The following is a 27,417-nucleotide window of genomic DNA, read 5'->3' as shown; positions in this document are numbered from 1 at the left end:
ATTCTTCAAACATATCTCCCCAATTTGTTTTACTTAATATAGTGTTTCTTAAATATAACGGTATTTCTTTATTATAGTCAATATATTCTATTCCAATGGATGAAGAATTTGGATTACTCTCAGCCTCTTTTATCATCGCATTCCATTTGTAAACAGGAAATTTTTTCACAATTTTTTCGGTCAATTTCCGAGGAAGAGGGGATTGCTCTGCGAAATCGGCTGCTGACTTTATCGTTTCACAAATTTTTATGATGCATAATTCCATTAATGTTGAGGAGTTCATTATCTACAAGAGAGTAAGTCTGGAATACTATAATGACCCCACGGCAGCGTATCATAACTATTGGTAATCAAATATCTTTTATCGTCATGAGGACTTAGCGCAATTTTTGCCTGTTCTATGCTATATACGTTATGAGCATATGACCTAATACAGCGTTGAGTAATATTTTTTTCTTTGAAATCATTTAAACAGTTTACATAATCTTCAAAATTTATTTTGTTTTTTACTACATTATATCGAACTCCTTTTGCCTTTTTTACTATTGCACCTGATTGAACTTTAAAAGAATACATTTTAGACCTCAAGCCTGCAAAATGAGTCATAATTTGGCCTTTGTTTTGTGGAATATTATAGTTATTATTGATGGGGTAATCTGAAGTATCGAATTTTGTTAAATCAGCTTTTAGCACCTCCTCATATGCATCATCACAGATGAGCTCATACACAAAACTGTCTGTGTCCATGTACATTAATTTACATCTATCAATACCCAATTTCGGAATCATGTAATCATAATGGAATTGATACATACACAGCTTCGACAAATCCAAAACTGTCATACCAACATAAAGAGGCTAATTGAAAACCAATTCTGATTTAGTGAGTTCTACTGCAATTAGGTTTTCATTAAAAACTGTTCGACTATGAAACCTAACACTAGATATCAAATTTTTGGCGCCGTATCGACCATTCCAGGTTTTAACAAGTTTTACAATTCGGTGCTTCCGTATATTTTCCATCGTCTTTCCAAACACAGCATTATTTGCCACTTTATATAAATTTTTCTCAAAGTCATTGGTAGCTGCAGCCCTCAAACGAGTATTTAGTTCGATATAGGGCCGCAGCCATGCAGATTGATTGAATTTCAGAATTTTATGTATCTTTTTAATTTTCAAACCGTTGGCTAACATTTGTTTTAAATTACGATAGTGAATTGTGTATTCTTTTTTACAATAAAGCGTTGTCATTAATTTGGAATAATTTGAGCCTACAGGCTTGCGGTGCTCGGGAGCAAATGGAAAATCTCTGTGAAGATCATGTAATTCATGTGGATACTCCAAGTCTACTTGTAATATATATCCTACGGAAGAATTATCTGCCACAGACATAACATCAAAATTTTCATTATCAAACCATTCAAATCCTCCGTATGGTAATGGTTCACACATAGCCCACCCGTATAAATTATTGACGTCCAGGTAGAGTAAGTACTTTGAGGGTTTTGTAGAATCATATTCAGGCATGTACTTATTGTTAGCATTCGATAATCTACTGTTACAAACCGAAATTCCTCCTCGAATTGCTTTCTCGATAAACATGATCATGTCTACGTCATGCAATAACTCTAATTTACATCCTACATATTTCAACATACAGTCCCAAGTATATCCAGGCATTGTATAGTACCATGCAGGGTCTAAACCATAAGTAATTGAACATTTTCTTCGAAATTGTTCGAAAACATCTGATAAAAGTAAAACATCGGTCTTTAAGTACAGATCAGAATACTGACCCAAATTTTCAATATCAAATGATTTCCACACTGCATGAGCATGAGAATACTTCTCAATACTGATATTTTTATCCTCCAATTTATTATAAAATGCCTCTATTGGTGGTAGTTCACAAGTATTTAATTTTTCCCAACTATCTATAAAATCGTAACAGAAAACCCCTTTTTTGGCTATTAATTCAAATTGTTCGACACTTAAATTACTAAATTCTCTTTTGGAAATTTTTAAATCATTATCATTCAATGTAGCAGCCAATTCTTCCAAGGAAGCACCCAAAAACCTCAGTGAATCTATGAATCGAAATTTTATATTTGTATCTGAATCGTTAAGTGTAAATGAAATGTATTTTTCTTTATTTATGGGGAGTAAACTGATGTTTCCTCTTTTACTTAATTCCGAAATGATGAAATGGCTATCGTAGTTACTTAAGTTATGGAAAACTGTAGGTTCAACAAACAGTTTTTTGAAATTTAAATTGCATGCTTGATGTGCAAAATTTCTAAACTTCCCCGTAAAATGATCGTGATCTCTAACAATGATATCTGTAGAGGAAAAACCCTTTTCACATATGTGACACATTGTTGCCACACGTAAATCTGGTTTTTCTTCCATAGGTGTAATAGTTTTAATTTCTGATTTAATACTTTCAGCTAAATTCGATAATTCATTTGCAAACCAATCCATGCAATCTCTACCTCTGTAGCTCTTGAAAAAACTCAAGTCTTCGTTGTAGCTACATTTTACATAGTAACCAGCACTATATGCTATATGTTTTTGATATTTATTTGTCTTATTATGAAGCTGTGTTTTATCTGTAAATTGTTCTAGCATGCACTCAAAGTCGGCATAAACTACAAAAGGCGTAGTTTGTTTATATATATAATTTCTAAAACTAACAGATTCATATTTTGGAAAAGACATTTTATAATTATTTAATTCAGAGCATAATTTCAAGTGGACATTCAATTTACTTTCACTACTGAAATAATTTATGCAGCGATTGCAAATAAATTTTTTATATGTAGTTTTACTTAACTGACTATTAATTAAACGTGACAAATCTTTGATCCAGCAGTAGTGATATGTGATTTCTGAATTGTCATTATCTATAGGAGGTGCTTCATAATCGTTTAGCTTTGGAAAATATGTATTTTGAATTAATAAAAGATTTACATGTTTCTCGTGTATTGATTTAGCAAGTCTTACTGGATATACTTTGTAAAATGGTTTTTTATTATTTATTTCAATTAAATCCAAGGCATAGACATTGACGGAAATGTTATTAGATTTTTCAAACTTTGAAATTTGATGCAGGGGCATCGGAGCTTCCAAGTCTTGTGTATTCAAGACTGTGCTATAATATGGATATGAGAAAGTGAGTTCTTTATGATTTTTGGCTGGGTACAAAGCACTAACAATTGACCAATAAAAACATGCTTGGTCAGAATTTTTAATGTTTATGCACCCTTGCTTTTTTTGAATAGGTTCTGGAAGTTTAATATAAGATGAGCCGTTTCCAATTTCAAATTTATTGATATTTACTTCTAAAGAAATAATTTTACTTAATGCAAAACCAGAGTCCCTCTCTTGAAATTCTGATAATTTAAAATTAATTTTATCTTTGACGTTCTCGAAAAACCATCGCTCTATATCGGTCGATACATCGATAATAGAATTTTTAGTCATAAAATAATAGAAACTAGAAATTTCATTTTCACCAGATTTTTTAATGAACTCTCCACAAAAACAAACATAAACTTTAACAACAGAATATTTTTTCCTAAAAATTTCCCTTATTTTATTTTTAAAAATTATTTGACAATCATTTAAAAATTGCGTTAAGTCCTTATGATATAAATTTACTATAAGTCCGGTTTTAATTCTTCTTGTAAATGCAGAAGCTACATTTTCCCATTTAACCCTAATTTTCAGTTTATTATTCAGTCCCATACCTAAATTCCTATTTGAAATAAGTTGTTTAAAATGTTTGAAATGTCCTATGTATGTTTGTAATTTCCTAATTGTACCTAGATGCAGTCCTCCTTTTTTAATTGTCAAATTACATACTTTAATTTGTTTTTTCAATCGATTCAACCAAATTTCCACATCTCTATCCGTTATCTTATTAAACAATATTTTTCTGACATTTTTAATGACTTGCAGTAAATTTTCAGATTTTTTTACAATATTCATGGTACTCACCTCTCTCTCTGTGTGTGTGTCTTAGGCACGTCTATAGTTCCTCAATTTCAAATGACGCTAGCCGTTGATTTTTTCCAACATCCACTAATCCCTTGAATATAATTCCGTATTTTTCCTTTTCAAATTCTTCAATGACTGGTTTGTAGACACTTGTGACTCTTTGCGGTAAAAACACTACTTCTGTATCTAAATCCAATAAAACTGATTCTCCGAATTTGGAATTGACTATTTTTGCCTTCTTTATAGCCCTCAGAGTATTCAAAGGTAGATCTTGTATTTTTGTTATTGGTTTTCTCTCTGTAATTAGAGACGTTACGTTAATTTTTTTTAAACCCATCTGAAAAGAGAGAGAGCGCGTAACCCACAAGAAAAAAAAATACTTACATTTTTTGTTAAGGCACAATTTTAACAGATACTAGTATTTGTTCTTCAGAGCTGGTTTTTCTCTTGCTGGCAGTGGAAGAGACTGGCTCCAACACAATGCAACATCTTATTTATACTCATGCCACTATCTCCATACGATTGTGATAGAATGTTCTAGAAAAAATATTTTATTTGCGGCAATTTTGTAATTTTGTAATTTCCTGTAAATGTGGTCCATATGGTTTCCTAGTATTCTAATAAATTTTCACTATTTCCTGTACATGTGGTCCATTTGGTTTAGAAATATTCTTATCAATTTCCTGCGTTATCAAAAAATTTCTTATTAATAGGTAAAAGTTATCTTAAGATTGGCATTCGGGAATTTCCAAAAAAAAAAAAATTTAATAAGAGTTTATTTCAAAATATACAACATCATTGATAAAAAGAAATTATTTTTGTTAATAAAATTTTGAGATGATTTAAAAGGTCTCCATTTGGACATGGAATATCGAACACGTTCCAATTAAAGGGTCCGGCTGCAACAAGTTTTTTGGTAAACTCATTATATTTGTAGTATGTGGTGTTTTTGAAAAAGTACATGTGTCCGTCAATGTACTGGAATGCTCCTGTAACATCTGTGGGTAGTCCAGGGAAAATATCTTTTATTTGTCCTCTATTCCGAACAGTTTTCAAGTTCTTGTCAAATTCAATATAATTACTGTTATTATAAAATACATATATTTTCCCATGATTGCTTTGAAACATTGTGTTTATTTGAGAATTCTTAGGTATAATTAAATTATTTTCCTCAAGTATTTGTAGAGCGGGAAAATCTGCTACATAGTATTTACGGTCATTGACTGCTATTAAATTATCTGAAGAACTTTGAAAAATCTGAATTATGGGACCCACTTCTTCAGGTAAATAATCATCGAGTATTTCTGGTTGCGAGGGAATAAGTTTCGAATTCAAATCAATTTTCCATAGGGAATTTTCATTAATAATATATAAATGGTAATTTTCAAATTCACCAGCCATGGCAATGAACATATACTCCGGTGTTATGTCGCATAAATTTTTATCCGGTTCATTTGGTTGATGTGCAAGTGTCTTTGTAGTCGGTGGCAGCGCTGATGTGGGTTTGAAAGGATTATTTACATATGTATTGATTGGTCCATAAAGAGCTTCAAGGGCCATTTTATCATCCTCATCCAATTTAGGAGCAATGTTGAATTGATACCATGGATACATTATTGCTGTCTCAATATCACTGTGAGTAATTCCTAAAATATGCCCAATTTCATGAATTAATACCATAAGTAGGCTAGTCTGATCTTCTGAACTTGATCCATCTAAACTTAAATCCCACTTCTCATCAGCATCAATATGAAGCTCTATACTACTGTTGCCTTTTGGGAAATAAGCATGTGCCAACACCTTTCCGGGCCCATCAAATGTACTGGAGCACTCACCTCTACCTTGGCAATTTGCTCGAAAATAGTGCTTTCCCCGTACAACTGTAATAGATATATCGGGAGCATAAGGCCGTATTTTGTGTATTAATTCAAATTTAAACTTTAAACTGTTACTCCACACTTCAAAAGCCTTTTTGGTTACTTTAAGATATTCTGGAGTTGCCTGAGGGAAATACCATTTCAAATCAAATTTTGACCATTTTGATTTAATTCTAAAAGAATGATCATCGTCGGAAGCTGCTTCACTTACATTACATCTTGGTCTATTTAGAAGTTGAATTGTATTTTCATCTAATTCTCCCGTTGCAGGGATATTATATCTTTCTTGAAAACTCAACAAATAATCCTCAAGTTTAGTCAAATCATTTTCATTTGCGTACCCGAACGGTTGTAAATACTTCATAGCATACTGTTGGTCGACAACGCATAGTACTGCAGCTAGTATAATGATTAACATGATCTTCACTCTTCTGCTATCCTCAAAAAACTAATTTCCAATCACATTAATAACGGAATATATAATTTTTAAAAAACCCAAAGACTTTTAACCGACCTGGTATATCATCGCAACGAATCTGTCTCGATTACGTGCGTGATACCTTACATTGGCAAAAAATCTCTTTTTATTTATACGTTATACTTTTATGTTACAAGATTAGCGAATAATAATGGTATATATAATTTTTTAAAACCCAAAGTCTTTTAACCGACCTGGTATATCAGCGCTCCCGCTCATCGCAACGAAACTTTACGCATGCGCAAAAACGAAGTCTCTCTCTCTCTCTCTCTTACACATTGTCTCGCTGCTCTCTCTCTAACACACGGTTTTCCCTATTTCTGTAGTCGTGCATACGTTGTTCATCTACTGCTAGCTGATGAAAATAATCACAAAGATGGATGGAGAATCGAAATTGGAGAAAAAAATTTAGTACTAAAAATTTCCCCTCACCCCCTTCTCATAGGTGATTTGGATTGCTCAGAGCTAGAGATAGCTACGAATACGGGATGTTCGAAATGCCTCTATTCGAGTATTTCAGCTAACGAAAAAAAATAGTTCCCCCCAAAAAATGTCCTAGGGCATTTTTTTATAATTCGAGCTAGAGAAAAATTGAAAAATGATTTGAATAGAGAAAAGTCTGTACAATGTATAGAATGTATAAGCCGATTTTTTCATTTGAAAAAATTTACGGGGAAAAATTGAAAAGTAAATCTCCCGAAAATTTTTTTCCGAATTTCGGAAAATTTTTAGCTTAGCGCGAGAGACCTGATTTTTCTCAATCCAAAAATATCCAAATTTTTGAAATAACTTCCCTTTTTGGGGGGTCTAGATGGAGCCAAATGTCGGAATTTTCGGAGAACCTCAATTGGGGATGTGCAACTTATTTATGTTAAACGATAGCGAAAAAATGGAAAGTAGGTTTTGGGGAGAAAAAAAATATCTATAATCCCATGAACAAAATTTTAGGGGGTTAAGGGGGAAAATTCGTGGGAAAAAATTCCGAAGTGGATTTGAAAATTTGGTTTTGCTGGAATTTTGACATTTAATTAACTATTACTGAGTTCCCTCACTTTATGAGGGTGCCAGGAATCGCTAAATATTGAACCTGGAGATGCGATTTTCGGAGTAGAATTTCAAACAATACTTTTAGAAAACCACAGAATAACCTTCAAAGACCTATTCCTATGAGCGGAATTTCAAATTACTCTATAAATCGACCTTCCACATCAGTATATTGAAATCAAACTCCTAGAAACCAATATCTCCCTCAACAAAACTTTATATCAAAAGAATTATATAATCTAGATAAATCCCAAAAGAAAATAACCCCGAATTTTTCTATGACAATGAACAAACCTTAGAAGATACAAAGGACAAAAACTGCGAAAATACTCAACAAGAAAATTTTCGCCTCAAATCGAACAATCATATAGAACTACATTAAATCTATGACAGAACTGATCTTCTTTATATTAAAACTATGAAACCACCTTTGAAACTCTTAATTGACACAGGTGCTACTACCAGATCATTCATTAACCCCGAAATAGCAGAAAGTTTTTTTTTCAGAATACATTGTTAAAGAGCCTTTCCTATCTGCTCCTAAAACCATAGATGATCGTTACCCTATTCCCAACATAACTGACATTCTCGACAAATTTGGCCGATGTCAATTCTTCTCAACTCTCGATTAAGCTAGTGGATTTCATGAGATAGAGATGCATCCGGATGTTATCAAGAAAACAGCTTTCAGTGTCGAGAACGGTCATTTTGAATACCTTCGTATGCCATTTGGAACAAAGAACGGACCTTCAATCTTCCAAAGAGTAATGGATAATGACCTACGAGAATATATAAACAAAATCTGCTTCGTCTATATGGACGATATAATTGTGTTCTTTGCATCCCTTCAGGAGCATATCGTCAATTTAAAGAAAATCTTCCAAAAATTAAAAGAGAGTAACTTAAACTTAAATATAAAACAAAAAAATTTGAAATTTGAATTTAGTATAATAGTAACAATGTATATTCATAATAAATCCATTGAGCTGAAAATAATAAGTCGATTAATCATTCTATTTTTTTTTCTTGGAAATAAAACCAAAAAATTTAATAATTTCCACACTTTTATAATTGAGGCGTTTTCTTATTATTGAATCTGAAGGATATCGGAGGTACTGTCATAGGGAAAATATATCTGCTCACATTCCGATTATACAAGGCGAGTTATGAAGCTCTGAATTTGAGCTTTAGGAACGGAAATTGCATTTTCATAAATATCACATGATTCGATTCAATAACTGATATATATGTTTTTGAGAATCCCCAACAACGAATACATGATATCCAATTATTTCCAGCATACTTTCGATACAAAACCTTATTTCCTATATTTTGAAACAAAACCAAGAAATTCTCGAGATGATGTTCGGGATATTGTTGTCATTCTTGTGTATAAAATTGAATAAATTCGGAAGTATGAGAGGTATCATGGTATTTATGGCATCAATCGATTAAGGAAACCTCCATATCACTCATTAGTGCCATTGCAATTTTTCATTCCAATACATACGCGTATTATACAGGGTGAAGGTAGAGACAAAAAAATCCATATAAAAATTCATATTATCTACAGATCAGCAGCTGAAAAGTGGTAATGAGGGAAAATCGGAAGAAGAACATAGTTACTATCGTAGAAAAAATATATCTTCTTTTCCTTGATTTTGCAAGGCGAGTTATAAAGATGTGAATTTGAGCTTTTTGATTGACATTTCAAAGGGTATTCCTGTGGAATGAAAAAAAACCTTTTGACTCGGATTTCAACCAGATTTTGCACATAAGTGTTGAATGATATGGGGATAATATTTGATTATTTTTCACATGCTTTCAAACGAACCAATATTTTCAATATTTTGGCGCAAAACCGAGAAATTTTCGGAATATTGCCGTTATCCCTGTGTATGAGAATGAACAAATTTAATACTATAAAAGATATCGTTGTCTTTACGCCATTAATCGATTGAGGAAACCTCCAATTCACTCAACAGTTCTATTGCAATTCTTCTTTCCTACAGATTCACGTATTTAATGAGGTGGAAGTAGAGAAATATTTTTTCTCAAAAAAATCAACATAAAAATTCATATTATTCACAGATTAGGAGCTGAAACGTTTTGTTGTAGGAAAATCGAAAGAAGGATATAGGTACTGTCATAGAAAAAATATACCTCATTTTTCTTGTTCATATAAGGCGAGTAATAAAGCTTTGATTTGAGCTATTGAAACAGAATTCGGCGTTTCTAAGGGTATCTACCGCTGTGAAATGACAATGGAGAAAAAACCTTTTCTCTCCGAATCTGCATATTATTTCATTATTGTACTAGAATTGAGTAAACTCAATAACTTTCTGCTAAAATTAGCAAGAATATAAAATTAATGTATTCACAAATTAGCCCAAATTGCGATCCTAAACTGAAATATTTCCCTAGATTCCAATAATTTTACTAATCCGCCATTAACAATGTTAACAATTTAATTTCATTCTATTATGTAAAAAAGTTATTTTTGTCTTAGATTGGAACTCATTACATACTTCATGACTGATTATCTTGAATGGTTTCTTCGTCATCCAAATTGTACAGAAAAGAAATTTTCATTATTTAAAAAATAAATACTTCATCTAGTGAAAATCAAGACATAGCTCATATATTTTACAATTATTTATCAAATAGTTCTATCCATAATATGTTCAATATTTCGAATAGCAAAATAAATCACCGAAGGTGGAAAATCAATTGTTTAAAAACTTTATTTACTACTTTACACTTAGATAATTCCCGACAATAAAATTTACATTTAATTATATGACAACTAATTGAATGACTAACTAAGATGTCCTTTTTATTTATAAATAATGTGAATGTTATGATAAGCGAAATTTTATAGTGTCGTCAACTTCTTCTATATGGGGTTCTTGAAAATGAGTGCCATAACTCCTTCCTCCTGAAGTTTCAGCTTCCGTGGGGTGCAACTAAGGAAGGTGAACATCTTCGGATTGATTTTCTTGGATTGGTTTCTTGCGTCGAATTATTTTAAGGGCTCAGTATAAACATAGAAGAATTAGGAGACAGTAAATTATTATCGTCCAAGTGCTTAAAAATTGGAGTATTTCTGAAAATTCTTTCTCGAAGGGTGTTGGGGTCATCTAGGTCTGTTTTTGGAAGGCTAAAATTAGGAATCTTGTCAATGATGGGAATATGTCTGCTCCTATCAAAATTTCGATTTTGCTTGATTTGAAAAAGGTTGGGTCTGCTAAATTTATGTGGTCGGGCACATTTAGCTTTGAAACATCAACATTTACCGCTGGCATATTTTCGGATATTTTATCGATAACAAAAAACCACTTAGCACAACAATAATCGTTATAGAGGGATTTCAATCCCACTTCACATTTGAATTTAACATTTGACGAAATATTATTCAAACCTTTAACCGTGATATTTGCTTTATGAGTTTTTAACTTTAATCGCTTGCATAAATCTTTAGTCATGAAACTTGACTGCGCGCCACTGTCTAACAACGCCCGCGCAATATGAAAGTTACCGTCGTTATCTGAAACCTGGACGTATGCCGTTGAAAGAAATACGTGGTTAACAGAACAACACGCAGACAGTACTACAGAATTTTGTTGTTGCTGATCTGTTGTCGGATTTTGCGTTTTTCCCGTTACTTCATTAGATTGCTCTGATGCCGACCATGCGCTACGTTCCCTGTGCAATAATGTATTGTGTTTCCCATGACATTTAATACATGTGCCACGTCGGCATACCTTACTATAATGACCCGTTTTCAGACAGTTAGTGCATAATTTCAATGCTTTTGCTTTACCTTCGCGTTCTTCTATCGAAAGCTTAAGGAACTGCTGACAATTATGAATATAATGATTCCCTTCGCATAAAACACAAACTGGAGTACCAATTTGATTATCTGTTACTAAAAATGACCTAGTATTGGAGCTGGAAATTCTACGCTTGTCTGTTTGATTCTGTGCTATCATTTCTAGCATATCGGCTCTTGACTTTAAAAAATCCTTTATATCTTTAAAAGTAGGGTTTTCTATATCTGATTTAACATTTTCCCACTCGCGCAAAGTGCTAATATCCAATTTTGTAGAAATCAAAAAAACAAGTAATGTATCCCACTCCGATACTGGTTGATTCAATTGACTCAGTGCCCGCAAATTTTTAGAAAAATCATCTATAAGTTTTCTCAGTCCGCTAGCAGATTTCTTCATTACCGATTCACCGTTAAATAATCATTTGACATGATTGTGAATTAGCAACTTGTTATTATCATACCGATCTAATAATGCATTCCACGCTACCTCATAGTTTGCCGTTGATATCTCTAGTGATTTTATGACGAGAGCCGCCTCTCCTTCTAGTGATGCTCTGAGATAGTGAAACTTTTGAATATTACTGACTGATTTATTTTCATGAATTAACGAATAGAAAGTGTCTCTGAATTCTAGCCAGTTCTGATACACGCCACTGTATTTTGAAAGATTTATTGTTGGTAACCTAACATTATTTAATGATTGTAAATGCTCATTTGTTTGAATTTCGGGACTATTTTCCGAACTACTTGTTGAATCACTCGGACTCGATTTAATTTCGTGTTCACGCAAAAATCGTTTTGCTAACGTTATTTGTTTAAAATATTCATCCTCGAATTTATGCCGTAATTCTAATTGATTACCTAAATCCGCAGCTTCCGTTAATTTTTCAATATTACCCTGTATATCTTCGAACTCAAGTTTAACCTCCTTTAAAGCTTCGACTCTTTCCACAATTTGCATTACATCATCCTCCGTAACTGTTTCTGAATTTAATAAATTACTTAAAACCTTTGAAAAATGTGTTAATTTTGACTTTATTGTACCTCTTTTTTTATTGAAGTCGCTAATTCCGACATTGTAACGATAAATAATTATTTAAATCTTGTTAGTTAAATTTCTAATCTATAAGCCTATATGAAAGCAATTCAACATTAACGAACCAAAGGATTATAAGATTAAATAAGAACTCACTTTGTTTCTGGTCGCTTTTCTCTCTTCGTCTACTGTCCAATATTCCACTGGGCAACTGGCTCACACAATATAGAACGCCAACGGCTGCCGGGAACCGTTTTCGATGCTTGCACGTGGTAATTATAACCCCGAACTTCGATTCTACTTGGATTTTTAGTAGGCAACCACGCTCTGCTACCAATGTTTAGGACTGATATTCTTTTACTTGAAATCAAACCCAATTTTACATCTACTAAAAATCAGCTATATTTTCTAAGGTTATAATCAAAACTGTATTAATAACATAACGTTACCAACTACTACGTTTCAGTACGGAAAACAATCGAATCTCTTTTTGCACTCGTTCGCACTTTTTTAATAGGTGGCCTCGCCAAGAAGCTCTTATTAAGCGGCGTTGCCGATACGCACTTTTCCGCAGGCATACTGGGGAAACTGAACAGCGGTCTACAGTATCTTCATTTGCGAGGTACATGCATATTATATTGTTTGATAGCCTCGATGTATGTAGTATGTAGTATATTTTTTGGACCGATTAGTACTCCAAGTGATATCAGGTAATCTTGAATTTTCAGGTTATCAACAGCTGGAAAAACAATTGCTTGATGTTTTGGAGGAAATTGTGGTTGACTAAGTATAGATGAGTATGTTTTTGTAGGGTTTATATTCTGAGAGCTTCTGTAGTCAGAAGTCCTAACATTTGTATTTTGCATCATTAATTTTAGAAATATTTCCGCTTTGATTCTAGAGTGCGGACCTGTTTTGGCACAGGCCACTTCATATCAAGTTGATAAGAGCTGGTTTTTTTTTGTGAATTCTTCTTCCAAACCGGTGCGGTGTAAAATTGATAGCGCAGTGTGTAACAAATTCACTGCTTTAGTATGAATGTATGAGATTCTACTTACAGTAATGTCTCTGAGTTAAGAACACTTCTAAACGATTCTATATATAGTTTCATAGATTTTAGGACTATGATAACTATCGAAAAAGAGTTATTTTTATAGGAACTGACACTTTCACTGTTAACGTTACGGTTGCCAGAGCCGGACTCTAAAATATTTTTTCTCGCCATATGTGCAAGGACTTTCTCAATATTTATCGAATTATTTCAATAAATATGATATTAGTATAATCCATAAAATACATGATACATGATCTAAATATTTCATTAAATTAAAATTTAAAACACCAAAAAACAGAAGAAATTATTTTATATAGCAAATTCCTCGTACTAATTGTGACGCTGTCTACGTAGGGCAAACCTCTCAATATTTAGAACTATTTAAAAACTTAAAAAAATATGAATTGTGAATCTGCCAAAGCTTTGACAACTGAAGAAAAACTACAAAAAACGTTAATTTTTAGAAACTAAGTGTAATTTATGCATATCTCTCAGATTTTTAAAGAACAAAATGTATAAAAATTCTACTCCATTAAACTCCACCTAACCAACTAACCTCACCTAACCTAAAAATCATGTTCACAAAATTTAGTATATAAGAAAAATATAAAAAAAAGGTCCATCAAAGAAAATCGCTATCTTACTATATCTTTAGTCCGATTATATACTGATCAGACAAATAATACTATGACTCCTCGATTTCCCTTGACTAAACGTCAAACGCGTTCTCAAAGGAGTTCAAGAAGTGGTAGTTCCTTGTCAGTCGTTGAACCGGATTCCTTTGTTATTTCCTCAACTTCACCTTCATAAGCTTCCTCTAATTCGTTCCGAACTTCTCTTAACATAATTTCTCCTGCGATTAGTAACAAATTTCCATTGAACCGGAATTGTCCGACAATGAACTGATGCCACCTCCTGATTCTATTCCCGTTCGACAATCATCTCAGCAAAGACAAAGACGTCGCAGACACGCTGTTGTACTGTTACAAATGACTCATCGTATTGCAATGACTCAAACAACGCAATAATTAGAGCAACTCGGTGAGAATCCATTTCATATAGGTCCGCTAAATGAAATGTGTCCTTACTGCGATGCTATATTTTTTGCTGGCGAGAAGAAAAATCTCCAAAACGTCCGTTTGAGCTGTTGCAAGGACGGGGCCTACACTCTGCCAAATTTGAGTCATTGGCCAAGGGCAATAAAAAATTTGTACTCAACTTCGGCAGAGTTTAGACAAGAAATTCGTTCGATCAACAGTTTGTTTGCGATGGCTTCTTTTAAAACCAGTCAGCCTAGTGTTGATTTTCGAGGGGAACAAGGACATTGGTGCTTTAGTATTTGCGGACAAATTTATCATATGCTCGGTGGGATACCGAAATCTCAAGATCTTAGGAATCCCACTTTGAATCACTACTATTTTCTCGATAGCGAAGGGGCGCTCGAACATTGTAACGAATTTTTACAATCTAGAGTGTCTCCGGCTACCTTGAGAATAGTAGAAGAATCATTACGGGCATGTAATAAATATATGCAAGCTTATAAAACCGTCGGAGAAATGGTGCGCGAAGAACGTCGGCGACGACAATTGGATGAAGACGGTGACTCCGAACGTAGATTAATCGTGGGTATCGTTGCCAAAGAAAACATCAATAATCGACGTCGAAATTATAATTTGCCCGAAAGTCGCATCGAAATAGCTGCAGTCTTTCAAGGAGACGAGCCTCCCTTCGAAATGGATCTAATTTTGTATCCACATAACCCTTCTGCGTCTCAGCCTCTTATGAGGCATCACGAATTAAAAAATCTCTCTCCATTAGCAGATCCGATGGTTTACCCACTGTCTATTCTGACAAAAGATTAAATCGAAATAACAAAACCAAAAGCATTAAGCAAAACGCAATATCTGGATACTACGGATACGGATACGACCGGATCTGGTCTGTAGAGTATCCCACGCAAAATTGCTGGAATTAATGGACGACCTAACACAAAAACAAATATTTGGTGTCGTTAAAAACTACCACTTCGTCTTCGAATTTCAAAAACCGAGGCTTACCTCATGCCCACATAGTTTTAACTATGCAAACCGATGACAAAGTGTTGGACGTCGAACCGTCGATGCTATAGTACAAGCATATATACCAGATAGAAATACGCATCGCATCTTATATGGTCTTGTCAGAGATTTCCACTTCAATGCGCCTTGCAGACAATTAAATATGTTCGCCGAATGCTTGATGAATGGTCAATGTAAAAAATTTTATCCCAAACCCTATAGAACCCATACTTCCCTACACATGGGTGATAATAAGAGACCAGAATACAAACGTCCCGACAATTGTCGGACTATTTATGTAGATGCTAATCGTTGTCGGGTAACAAATAGACGAATTGTACCCTATAATGCTTATCTATTGAGCAAATATCAATGTCATATTAATATCGAAGTGGTAAGTTCCCTCTATACAATGAAATATCTACATAAATATATACAAAAAGGCTCAGACTCTATAACCCTGCACATCGATGACGGTAATAATGATGGGAATACTCGAGCACATTCCCAGCCAACGACTGAATTGCAGCAAACTCCCATCGAAACTTTGGTTATCGATGAAATAAAAAATTATCAAGATTATAGATACGTTAGTACGATGGAAGCGATGTGGAGAATTCTCGAATTTAGAATGCACGATCGCTCCCATTCGGTGTTAGTGTTGCCTGTACACTTACCGGGCGATAGAACAATAATGTTTGAAGAATTAGGAGAAGCCAATAACATTGAAGCGCGTCTGAAATCACGCTCAAAGTTAGAAGCTTACTTTGAATTGAATTCGCACGACGTTGTCGCTCGTACTTACTTGTATCACGAAATTCCTCGAACATTACACCTGAAACAATAAAGAATGCAAATGGCAATCCAGGCATCAAGTAAGTAAGCAGATCAGCTGTATGATTGATATATCGTTGCTCCCGGGCCAAATGGAACTTTTTTTCCTCCGACTGCTCTTATCACGAACCAAAGGAGCGACAACGTACGATGATTTAAAAAAAATTGATGATGACGGTACGACGACTGACACGTTTGAAGAAGTATGCCGTAGAAAAAATTATATTCGTTGAACCGAAGAATTCGAACGAGCTATGAGGGAAGTCATTCTGAAGTAGCACCCACGTAAGCTATTTGCACTCTACTGTTGTATCACAATCGATGAGGGTTTCACGAAATACAACGCCATTTGACATCAATTCTGTTAATTTATGATTGACGATTTCGTGAATCTGAAACGTCTCTAGTATCGGAGGAAGAAGCTTTTAAAGAAATAAACGAAATATTAAAGAAAAACAGACCAAATTTATCTATTGCAACGTTAGGTATACGTCCTATCCACGATAATAATGAGGTGGTGCTGCTTTTAACCTTGTTCCCGATATTAATAATGATATTAACTGCGATCGTGATTATGATTATGGTGTGAATTACGATAACGATTTACCTATAGCTTTGCGTCGTCGTCATCTTAATAATCAATATCAAATTGACGACAATTTTCAGTACGACCCTATAGATCTCAACGTCGATCAAAAAAGGATCTTTCTGAAAATTGTAGAAGTAGCATCGTTTATTTTATGTCGATGGACCTGGAGGAACGGGAAAAACGTTCTTGTATAATTGTCTTTTGAAAGCTACAACAATATTTCAATAAAAAATCTATCGCTGTGGCATGGACCCGTATTACTGCCAATTTATTGATCGGCGGTACTACAGTCCACAAAGCTTTCAAATTACCAATTAATATAACGATTGAAACCTTGCCGGGAAGGCCTTTGGAATCAGAACAAAGCCTGGCAATACTCAATGAATTTAAAAGATCTATCTAAAAGTTCTTTACCGATGGGCGGCAAATGTTGTTTATTCGGTGGAGATTTTAAACAGACTTTACCGGTAATTATAGGGGGCCATAAGATAACGGAGCGTACTTTGGTCTTCGTTTAGTACTTTCCATCTCAGTATCAAAATGAGAGCTAGACATTACGATGAGAATTACGAAGAATTAGGTAATCTAACTTTCGCCGAATGGTTGTTAAATTTGGGAGACGGTAATATTCAATACGTCACTCTACATCCCAATTCGACAATTTCTGGAATTTTTCCGGACGATCTCATCGAAATTCCTCATATGCTTCGGGTACCCAACATCGATCAATTGATTGATTTTGTTTATGGAAACGATTTTAGTTCGATAGAAAATGGCACACGTGCTAGTCTCTGTCCTAATAATGCCGCCGTTAATGACATTAATTAATGAAATGATCCTTGATAGGATGTTGGAAAATGAGGTTAAAGTCTACTATAGCGTAGACGAATATAAATGGAAAGAAGATGACGATTTTCACGTGACCACCGATCTTCTTAATTAGATCAATTGTGCTGCTTTACCCCAGCACGAATTGAAATTAAAAATCGGCACTATTGTTATGCTTGTTCGTAATATTAATTGCAGTTTCTCAAATTTTATTTCCACAAGATTTTTTTGGACCATACAGAGATTATAATAATACTAAAATTTCGTTTTTATTTTTTTTCTTTTTACAAAATCATTGTGACAAAGTATTCGAAATGTGTGACAGAGGTGTTTTACATACAAATTAAATGTGTCTCTTTGCGCCGCCTAATGTTACAAAATGATCTTGCTTAAAAAAATCATATAGAATCCTTTAATATAAAATTATTTATTGAACTTCTGAAATATTATCATTAAATTTATTAGAATATAATAAACGTAAAGGTTTACATTATTAAACAAAAAAATATTTTATCGTTGGGTCCGGCTACGTATGTTTTTTCTTGCTATCTTCTGTCACGCATTTCGCAAAACAAAAAACTCTTCTTAGCTGTTTGACCTTCAACACTAAGCGGTTTCCTCTTCCCCCTTGGCCTCACGCCTTGAGGCCCCATCCGGAAGCGAGCCGAGTTATTCGCCTGCAGGAAGTGAACAGAGGTGCGTGTGTTTATTCGGCGACCGCTCTGTCACGTAAGTTACTACTTTAAAATTTTATTGTAATTAATATTTATATATGTAATATTATTATTTCCCAGCAAATCTGTCATATTCACCCACTTTTACGAACAATTTGTAATTTTGTGAACGCTAAAATTCTCGAACACTATTATTTTACACTTCTGTCACAAGGCACCTCTGTCACAAATAAACACAAACGGTGTGGCATAATTCGTGACGAAGTGATAATTTTTGTCTTGAACTTTGCATTGATTGATTTTTACAAAAGTTAATATTTTTTGTGTTCTATATATTACATTATCGATTATTTTATTCATTTAAGGTATTATCATCGGGGTAATTAAAAATGGCGTTATCTGCGGTGGAAAGGCGGCGACGTTGTCGTGAAAAAAAGAAGCAAGACCTCGAAAAAGTTGCAGAAGTGAAACGAAAAGACTTAGAAAGATACCATACTCACAAAAAGCTAGTCAAAGATATGACACAGGGAACACAGACAAATGAAAAGAAAATGGCAAGTTAGAAACAAGAAGAGAAGAGAACAACAGAAAGCTTTGCAGAACGTTCTAATGAATGCTCCGGCTTCTACAATTGTTCCTTCAAGCCCCAGGTTACTTCCTTTAAGTCCTAGATCTTGTTCACTAACTTCAATCTCATCCACTGCTAGAGCAAGGGGTAGAAAAAAAGTTAGACGAGACAGATCGAAAATTTATAGGCAAAATATGAAACTCCAAGACAATGTAAAAGAATTACAGAAAGACACAACAATTAAACGTTCGGGACTAAAACTTAAACTGTTTCAAGAGACTTTGGGTATAAAAAGAAAATCAAAAAACTATACATTAAGCCCAAGAAGTATTTCATTGAGAGGAAAATTCATACATTTTATCTCAGGGATGATGTGTCACGAGCTACTGCTGGGAAAAACAAGACTATAACTTTTCATAAAAAAAAGATGCAAAAACGGATTTTGTTGGACACAAGGAAAAATCTATACTTATCATTTCGAAAAGAAAATCCGGACGTTAAATGTCACTACAGTTATTTTGCAGGACATAAACCCTTTTATGTCGTACCACCTTGTATTGATGGCCGCGAAACCTGCATGTGCAAGCTGCACGCAAATATTACGTTTATGAAAGTTGCTCTTTATAAAAACAAAGTTATCAAAACAAATGACATGAATCTGATAATCTCACAAATTGTATGCGATGTAAATTCATTAACTTGTATGAAAGGAAAATGCACTGAATGTGAAGCAAAGAAACTCAATTATGGTAATATGATCGACCAAGAGAAACTGGTTGAATTGATACAATGGATTAGAAAAACAGATATTATGGAGAAGAATGGAAAAAAAGTTAAAACCAGTAAAAACATAAAACAGACCGACCAACTTACAATTGCAATTTTGATTAGTAAATTTGAAAAAGAATTAAAATTTTTTAAATCACATATATTTAATATTAGAAATCAATATAAATCCTATCGCCAATGTATAAATGAATTGACTGAAACCGAAATTGCTTTACATATTGACTATAGTGAAAACTACGCCTGTAAGTACCACGAAGAAATTCAATCAGTGCATTTCGGTGGATCACGAAACCAAGTGACTTTGCATACCGCAGTATGTAAAGGACAAACATATCACTTCTTTTTGTACTGTATCTTCTGATCTTAATCATGGCCCTGCAGCTATTTGGGCTCACCTACATCCGGTACTTGATTGGGTTCAAAAAGAATTACCCCATATTAAGACAGTCCACTTTTTTTCTGATGGACCAGCAACACAGTACAAGCAAAACAATAATTTTTATCTTTTTGCAACAAGATTTTTCAAACAATACAGATTTGAAAGTTCAACCTGGAATTTTTTTGCGTCCGGTCACGGCAAGGGAGCAGCTGATGGTATAGGAGGGTCTATTAAACGTTTAGCTGACCATTTCGTCGCCAGTGGACACGACATTAGTAACGCTTTACAATTTTATGAAGCATTTAAAGACCGCAGTAAGATAAAGCTTTTTCTTGTTGACAAAGATGATATTGCCCAGATTTTAATGGAAATTCCAAGTGAAATTATTCCGCTGAAAGGTACTATGAACGTCCACCAACTAGTTGTGCAGAAATCTGCTAGGCTATCGAACATTGAGTTGTTTTTGCCACAAATTTTGTAATTGTTACAATTTGAAGACTTATCGCCCATTGCCTGAACATGAGATGGAAGTTAACGACAACCCAACCTCAGATTTAAAAGAACCACTGGCTGATATAACCAACATAATTAAAGCTCCTACAAAGAGATTTTATGAGACTGTTTATACTTCTACTTCAGAAGATGAAGATGATCAGCCTCTTGTTAATCAGAAAAAAAAATGTGCACATAAAACCGGGTACTTCATATGACCTGTCTGTTGACAACATCCACCCATTATTAATAAAAAATAGTACACATATATTAGTAAAAGTACCCAGTAAAAACAAAGTCGAGTACACCTACTTAGGAGTAGCACAAAGTTGTGTGGATGAAGATGGAGATGTTCAGGTAATGTTTTATAAAACTGTTGATGACACTGGAAAAATATTTAAATTAGTAAAATCAGATCTATCAGATGTGATGTTTGAAAACTTGATAAAAATAATTCCAAATCCTAAAGAAGTCAAAAGAGGAAAGCGTGTTTATTACGAATTTGATAAACCAATAGAAGTATTTGAAAAGTAGAATAAGGAAAAGAGAAAATTAGTCTGATTTTACGTGATCCAAAGAATAGTAAGTTCTACCAAGACATAATATATTATGTATCATTATAAGAGAAGCATTATGTTTTGTTGTCGATTTAAAAACATTAAGAATGTTAAAAAATTAAGTTCAAATGTTGGCTTATTAATATCTACCACTCTATCACACTCTGTCACAATAACTAATGAATATATTTTTTTTGTGACTGAGGTGTTTATTTTTTTTTACTATTCCGATAAAACTTAAAATAAATAAAAGATATAAAATAAAACTTCGATGCATTATACATTTCTGAATTCTTCGATAACTGGACAATGATGTAAAAATACATCTTATAAAAGAAATACACTTTTATTTTTTTAAAAAATCAAAAATTTATCACTCAGATTGTCGGTAGAAAAGTAGAACGCCCCAGTTAGAGCCGATATATTTTTGTTATTTCTCCGTTTATACCTAAGCATTATTATGATATATATTTTACTATATATTTTTTTTTTGGAACAATATAAAAATTCACTTACACTCTTCTTAAATTCTCATTTGGGGTTTGTGAATATGATTTTTGATATTAAATTTTTCGTTATAATTTTCTTTAAGTATTAAAATGTTCTATTGAAACGATTTTTTATCTTTGAAAATTTTATCCTTTTAAATTAATTTGAAATATATAATATTTTTTGAAATTTGTCTGTCTTAAAATATTTATTGAAATTTTCATAATGGAATTTACAAATCCCATTCCATTTTCAATTATTTTGGATATTTTCAATGAAACTTTCGATATTTTTCAATTATTTCAATTTATATTATTGATATATACTATATAAATAAAATAAATTATCTAAAAAAACTAGAAAATAACTTATAAATATCAACTTCCTATTTTTTTTACTATACCTTAGGTAACAGCTTATCTATTATTATGTAGTTTCTATTAAAATAGTAATTCATTATGGATATTATTTTAATGAATGAATAATACCATATTTACTATACATTTTATAATACTCGGCATTAGTGTGACGTCACAAACATTCTTTGTATCTAAACAAACCTGGTAGCCATACTATTTTCCATTTGTGTCTAGATTTTTGATTACTTAAGCGTTTTATAGGAGTTATTAAAGGAAAAAAATTGTTAAAAAGTAAGTAATCGTATTCACTTGATAAAATAAAAATAGTTATAATAATTTAAATTGACAAAAAATACAGTATTTTCTCATTTTAAAAGCTATATTTTAGGTTATGCTCACTGGATTCATGTATACTATTGGAATAATATTGAAATATATCAAATTAAATAATACTGATTATTTGTTCTAGTGTCATCAACGCATGTTTTAACATTATCTGCAATAGCAACCTTTTTTAAGGACAATATCGCCCAACTACAAAGAGGTGAAAACTCTTATAGCAGTGGCAATGTGAAAAAAATGATTTTCGATCCTGCTGTTTCCCCTGCCCTACTTCGAGGTGAACTTACAGCCAGTATGAAGAATAGAACTTATAATGTTGAGGTGAGTTTTGAAGTCATATCAAAAAGATCGTTGTTATTTTGCATAATCATGTTATTTTTCAGGTTTCCATTGATTACGAGGATGGTATATTGGATGCCTCCTGCTCCTGCCCCAGGGGACAAGCAGTATGCCATCACATGGAAGCTGTATGTTTTCATGTACACAACAACGTCAGTGTTACTGACAAAACCTGTGTGTGGAATCAGCGCAAACCTACTGGCGATGGAGAAAAAATTGTGAGGATTAGTGATCTCTACAAACCAAAATTTTCTAATTATCAGGCTTTTTCGAGACCAGCATCAACCCAAGAAATGGCAGATTTTAGGAATGAATTAGGATACTCTGATCCAGTTGGATTTACATGGCTGTTTATGCCTGAGCAATCACAATTGACAAGCATAATAAAGAATATTGAAGATATTTTATATTCACTAGAGTATACACAGGCTACTGACAAAGAGACATTTTTAAAATTAAAATGCTCAGTAGATATCGATACTATAAATAAAGTTGAACAAATAACTAAAGGACAGTCAATTAATGAAAATTGGCTAGTTGCTAGAAAGTACAGAATAACTAGTAGTAAATTTGGCTCTATACTGTCAGCCTGCAGGAGGAACAAATTCTCAAAATCTTTATTTTCAAGCCTACTAGAAGGGTACGAGCTGGATGGTATACAAGCGATAAAGTGGGGAAAAGAACATGAAGTGACAGCAATTGCTGTATTTCAAAAAATTACCGGATTATCAGTGGATCCAGCCGGATTTTGCATGGACTATTGTGGATTTTTGGGTGCTAGTCCTGATGGGTTTGTTAGCGAAAGATGCTTAATTGAAGTAAAGTGTCCCTTCAAACACAGAAATGTTGGAAAATTGAGACCAGTGTTAAAAGACAAAAACTACATAGTTTACTTTGAAGAAAACTTGATGATAATTAACGAGAATCATCACTATTATCACCAAATACAAGGTGCGTCACATATTGCTGAAAAGGATATGTGCTATTTAGTAATATGGGTACCAAGTGACTGTATCATTGTACGAATTGGTAGGAGTGAACAATGGACAAAAAATTTAAATATTTTAAAAACATTTTATATTTCAAAATTCATACCATTTATTTTATCGTAATAAAATATTAACAGAATTCTGAATTTTTATTCATTTCCTGCAAAGGGAATTAAATGCCCTTAAGGCATTTTGTTTACAAAAGTGTGACTACATATATTCTTCTCAATTAATATGAAAACACATATAAACTGTCTTAATTATGTAATCGTAAGCCAATGATTTACATTTGATAAAAAGGGGAAAATTAAGGTTCAGTAAAAAGAACTGTTTAATAAAACTAGCTATAATAACTTTATTTGTAAGTAAAACAACAGATTTAAAATAACAATGTATATATTACAGACAAGTTGATACAATGCAAAGATAAACATGTTTTACAAGTTAAATAGGTTCATAAGACTTAAAAACTATTTATACAAAATCTAACGATATGATCAATCTTTTGAATCCCTTCATAATAAAGTTGTCCAACTTCTTTAATTAAAGGATACTGCAAGTTTGTTAAAGCCCCTACTACCTGAAACACAGCATCAGCATGTGGCAACAAAGAATGTGGAATTAAATTTAATATATTGAACACCTTCATTCTCCTTATAGCACGCTCCACATGAATCCTTGCTCGAGCAATGCATTCAGTTTGATGAACTTGTTCTGTAGTAAATTGAGGAGTTGTAAGAAATGGGGGAATGTTAATATGAACTCCGGGAGGCATCAAATCTTTAATTAGGAATCCTTTATCTGCCAATACCAAGTCTCCAGGTTTAAGTTGATTTAAGATTCCACAATCTTTGACAATTTTTTTGTCTGATGTTGAACCTGGATATAAACATGATAAAAATGTAGCTACACCATTTGGTGCAACACCTACTAATCCTTTGCATGTATTTCTATGCTTATATGAGCTGTACGTCAACTTCTGGGAAGACATACTTTGGCGATTTATACAAGTATAAACTTCCGTACAATCTATTATAATTCTACAATTTGTGAAACTACTAAAACAGTTTGGTAAGCACAACTGATTTTTACTTCTATCTGGTATTTCAGACATGAATTGTTTGAATAAAATTTCATGCAAGGCATGCACCCATGTTGTTACAACATTTGAGACTGTGCCTTGTGAAACATTAAACCTTACTGCTAAATCTTGATGTGGAAAATTTTGTTTCAATTTCATCAAAGTCATGAGCAGCTGATCAATTTTTCTCATTTTTTCTACCTTCCATTTAAAATAATATCTTATTTCATTTTTTTCCAACAAATGATACAGAGCCATGAATACATCTGTTGTAGGCAAACCAGTATATAAAATGACCAAGTTATTATCACTCCTAATATGATCAAAGGAGAATGTTTCTGATAAGTGAGAGAGACTACCTGTAGCTTTTTCTAGACTTTGTCGTAAGAAATAGTTTTCTGCTTCTGTCATAACATGGTTGCTTTGAGAGAAGTCGTCTGTTTCTTTTGACGTAGATGCTTGTGGTTCAATTTGCAATCTGCAAATGGATAAAACAATAAATAGAAATGAAAAAATCACTAAAGGTATCTACATACTCCTACCCATCTTGAAGTGGTCTTTTCTTTTTCTGGGGATATTGGTCGTGAAACATTTTTCCTTCATTGTGTAAACAAATGGTTGGCCCATTTTCTTTTTTTCCATCTACAAAATGACAACTACACAAAAAAGCTCCGGGACCTGGTTCTGTTGTTCTTCTACAAATATTGTGAAAAAATAAAATTTTAAACAGTTATAAAATTCATCATTATATACCTTGTTAGCTTTATCCATTTGCTTCTTACTTTTGGATCCTTTGGAAATCTATAAAACTTACAACGCTCTCTGACATTGTAATGCTTACAGCCAGGTGCCCAACACTGCACCATTATTATTTAGATGAAAAACGCTAAAATTAGATATAAAACATGAGAAAAGAATTAGAACAATTGTTATTTTTGTAAACGAAACTAACTGTTTCTGAATAATTCCACTTATAAATAGAAATTCATGAAAACTCATCAGATATTTTAGTAGGTATAACAAATCACATTTTTCAGAAATTTTATAATTTTCTTAAATATACCGTGAAATTATTTAGGAAGGTTGATTTCATTCACAACGACTTGATTTCGCAAAATAAAAGTTCAAACTGTACATTTTATCTAAAACAATTATATTTAACAAGATTACAATAGTGAGGTTAGGTTAGTTTTATCTTTTTATTCAAATTATATGGTAAAACGTACCTGTTTTGATTGGAGTCGAATATATACTTTAGTAAACGTCCTAGTGAATGTATACAAGTTAAAATAATTTATTTTTTTTCGAATATAAGGAAATAATAACTGATCTAAAATCACAGCTATTGTATCTAAATAGACGATACGTTTGTTTAGATACAGTTACAAATTGTGACGTCACCACTAATACTGCGTATAGTTACCTATTCGCTCCGAGTGTGACTGCAGCGCCACAGTGAATATGAACTACGGGAGGCTGTCAGACCATGTTTTATTACGTTTTTCAATAGTAAACAGAAAAATTTTGGAAAAAAAGTATGATAAATAGTAATGAATTAGTCGTCAAAAATAAATGTGACAATTTAATACTTACTACAATTTTATAATTATCTTGAGAAGCCAAAAACACAAGTATGTATAATGATAAAATATATAACAGAATGCAGTAAACATATATGAGGTTAAGTTGCTTTAAACTGTTTTTTCAATGGGATATGGAAATATTTGCTTAATTAATTGATTTTTTCATTATTTTTAGTTAAACCAAAGAAATGGATATTATTATAAAAACAGGATTTCAGCCATCAAATAAAATTTCAACCAGAAATTATGACCAAGGGTAAAAATCTTGTTCTTGCTGGACATGTGAGAGAAATTGAGGAACATCGACGAAACTTTGACATCTTTTTAATAAAGTCTTTGATAATTTAAATACTAGTAACAAAGAAGATGAAAGTACATCTGATAAACGAAGCTTTACTGGAAATGATCTTGCAAATATTTTGATATAATAAATTATTTTCTATGATGTATAGTGGTGTAAAAGTCAATACAGTATTTTTATAATTAGTTACTGAAAAAGCAATATTTATCAAGTGACTAAAAGCTAAAAAGTGTTATTACAATAATGTATATTAAAAGAATTTTATTATCCGTTACTAATTTGTTAGTTATCAACAAGTTGTAGTATCAAAAGTATCAAGTATCAACATAATATAACTGTTTATTACAATAAGTTTGATTATTAATTTTATTAAAAGCGTACAATAAATTTAAAATTTCTTACAAATTATCGTTTGTATTATCAAAAGTACTTAATGAACAATTTTCATGATTAATAAAATAGTTTTCATCCCTCATTTTCAGGATCTTTTTTATAAGAAATAATTGGAGGCTGTAAATTTACGAAAACACAACAAATATGCAAAATATCGTCAATCCAGTGGAACAAATGTTGTGGAATTTTATGCAATATATGATAAGTCCTTAACCGCATAATTCTTTTAACGTGGATCCTAACCCTTGCAATAATGTATGTCTGTTGAGTTGAAAATTCATTTTTCTTCTCTAGAAAAGGTGGCATAATCATTTGCATTTTCTTGCCACTTGCGTCAATCACTGTTCTAATTTCTGGAAAACCTTTGTTACATGCTGATACATAAGTGCATTCAAAATAAGTTTGTTTACTTTAAGTCTAGTTTTTAGATTGAATAATTGTTTACGTAGAAGAA

General features: G+C 32.7%; 7 protein-coding genes across 7 annotated transcripts; 2 read left to right on the top strand and 5 right to left on the bottom strand.

The window, feature by feature from the left end:
* Positions 1–858: 858 nt before the first annotated feature.
* On the bottom strand, positions 859–2,628 carry LOC130892985 (uncharacterized). Its single transcript, XM_057798746.1, has one exon. The coding sequence runs from the start codon at positions 2,626–2,628 to the stop codon at positions 859–861; it is 1,770 nt and encodes a 589-aa protein (XP_057654729.1).
* Positions 2,629–4,030: 1,402 nt separating this feature from the next.
* On the bottom strand, positions 4,031–6,294 carry LOC130892984 (matrix metalloproteinase-2-like). The gene is made up of 2 exons (XM_057798745.1): positions 5,394–6,294; positions 4,031–4,296 (listed from the first exon to the last, which is right to left on the bottom strand). Exons 1-2 carry the CDS (start codon positions 6,292–6,294, stop codon positions 4,031–4,033), a joined length of 1,167 nt encoding a protein of 388 aa, XP_057654728.1.
* Positions 6,295–10,538: 4,244 nt separating this feature from the next.
* LOC130892983 (uncharacterized) lies at positions 10,539–11,627 on the bottom strand. The gene has a single exon (XM_057798744.1). It carries the CDS (start codon positions 11,625–11,627, stop codon positions 10,539–10,541), a length of 1,089 nt encoding a protein of 362 aa, XP_057654727.1.
* A 21-nt stretch (positions 11,628–11,648) lies between these two features.
* Positions 11,649–12,191, bottom strand: LOC130892982 (uncharacterized). Its single transcript, XM_057798743.1, has one exon. The coding sequence runs from the start codon at positions 12,189–12,191 to the stop codon at positions 11,649–11,651; it is 543 nt and encodes a 180-aa protein (XP_057654726.1).
* Positions 12,192–15,540: 3,349 nt separating this feature from the next.
* Positions 15,541–16,224, top strand: LOC130892981 (uncharacterized). Its single transcript, XM_057798742.1, has one exon. It carries the CDS (start codon positions 15,541–15,543, stop codon positions 16,222–16,224), a length of 684 nt encoding a protein of 227 aa, XP_057654725.1.
* Positions 16,225–21,924: 5,700 nt separating this feature from the next.
* On the top strand, positions 21,925–23,851 carry LOC130892204 (uncharacterized). The gene is made up of 3 exons (XM_057797436.1): positions 21,925–22,226; positions 22,405–22,598; positions 22,661–23,851. Coding segments are annotated over exons 1-3 (1,263 nt in total). The 5' UTR covers positions 21,925–22,225; the 3' UTR covers positions 23,729–23,851.
* A 132-nt stretch (positions 23,852–23,983) lies between these two features.
* LOC130892575 (uncharacterized) lies at positions 23,984–26,392 on the bottom strand. The gene is made up of 4 exons (XM_057798044.1): positions 25,913–26,392; positions 25,440–25,572; positions 25,223–25,381; positions 23,984–25,164 (listed from the first exon to the last, which is right to left on the bottom strand). Exon 4 carries the CDS (start codon positions 25,095–25,097, stop codon positions 24,069–24,071), a length of 1,029 nt encoding a protein of 342 aa, XP_057654027.1. The 5' UTR covers positions 25,098–25,164; positions 25,223–25,381; positions 25,440–25,572; positions 25,913–26,392; the 3' UTR covers positions 23,984–24,068.
* Between the last annotated feature and the right edge of the window lie 1,025 nt (positions 26,393–27,417).

Source organism: Diorhabda carinulata, chromosome 4, assembly GCF_026250575.1.
Source record: "Diorhabda carinulata isolate Delta chromosome 4, icDioCari1.1, whole genome shotgun sequence".
Classification (NCBI taxonomy): domain Eukaryota; kingdom Metazoa; phylum Arthropoda; class Insecta; order Coleoptera; family Chrysomelidae; genus Diorhabda; species Diorhabda carinulata.
Note: the sequence above shows the minus strand (reverse complement) of the source record. Positions and strands in the feature narration are given on the sequence as shown.

Bases quoted from the DNA above. Each gene is read 5' to 3' on its own strand.
- LOC130892985 (XM_057798746.1), bottom strand. From the start codon at position 2,628: ATGCTAGAACAATTTACAGATAAAACACAGCTTCATAATAAGACAAAT.
- LOC130892984 (XM_057798745.1), bottom strand. From the start codon at position 6,294: ATGTTAATCATTATACTAGCTGCAGTACTATGCGTTGTCGACCAACAG. The intron at 4,297-5,393 runs GTGAATTTGAAA...CTCTAATTACAG, and splicing joins TATGTTCATTGCCATGGCTG to AGAGAAAACCAATAACAAAA.
- LOC130892983 (XM_057798744.1), bottom strand. From the start codon at position 11,627: ATGAAGAAATCTGCTAGCGGACTGAGAAAACTTATAGATGATTTTTCT.
- LOC130892982 (XM_057798743.1), bottom strand. From the start codon at position 12,191: ATGCAAATTGTGGAAAGAGTCGAAGCTTTAAAGGAGGTTAAACTTGAG.
- LOC130892981 (XM_057798742.1), top strand. From the start codon at position 15,541: ATGTTCGCCGAATGCTTGATGAATGGTCAATGTAAAAAATTTTATCCC.
- LOC130892204 (XM_057797436.1), top strand. The intron at 22,599-22,660 runs GTGAGTTTTGAA...GTTATTTTTCAG, and splicing joins ATAGAACTTATAATGTTGAG to GTTTCCATTGATTACGAGGA.
- LOC130892575 (XM_057798044.1), bottom strand. From the start codon at position 25,097: ATGACAGAAGCAGAAAACTATTTCTTACGACAAAGTCTAGAAAAAGCT.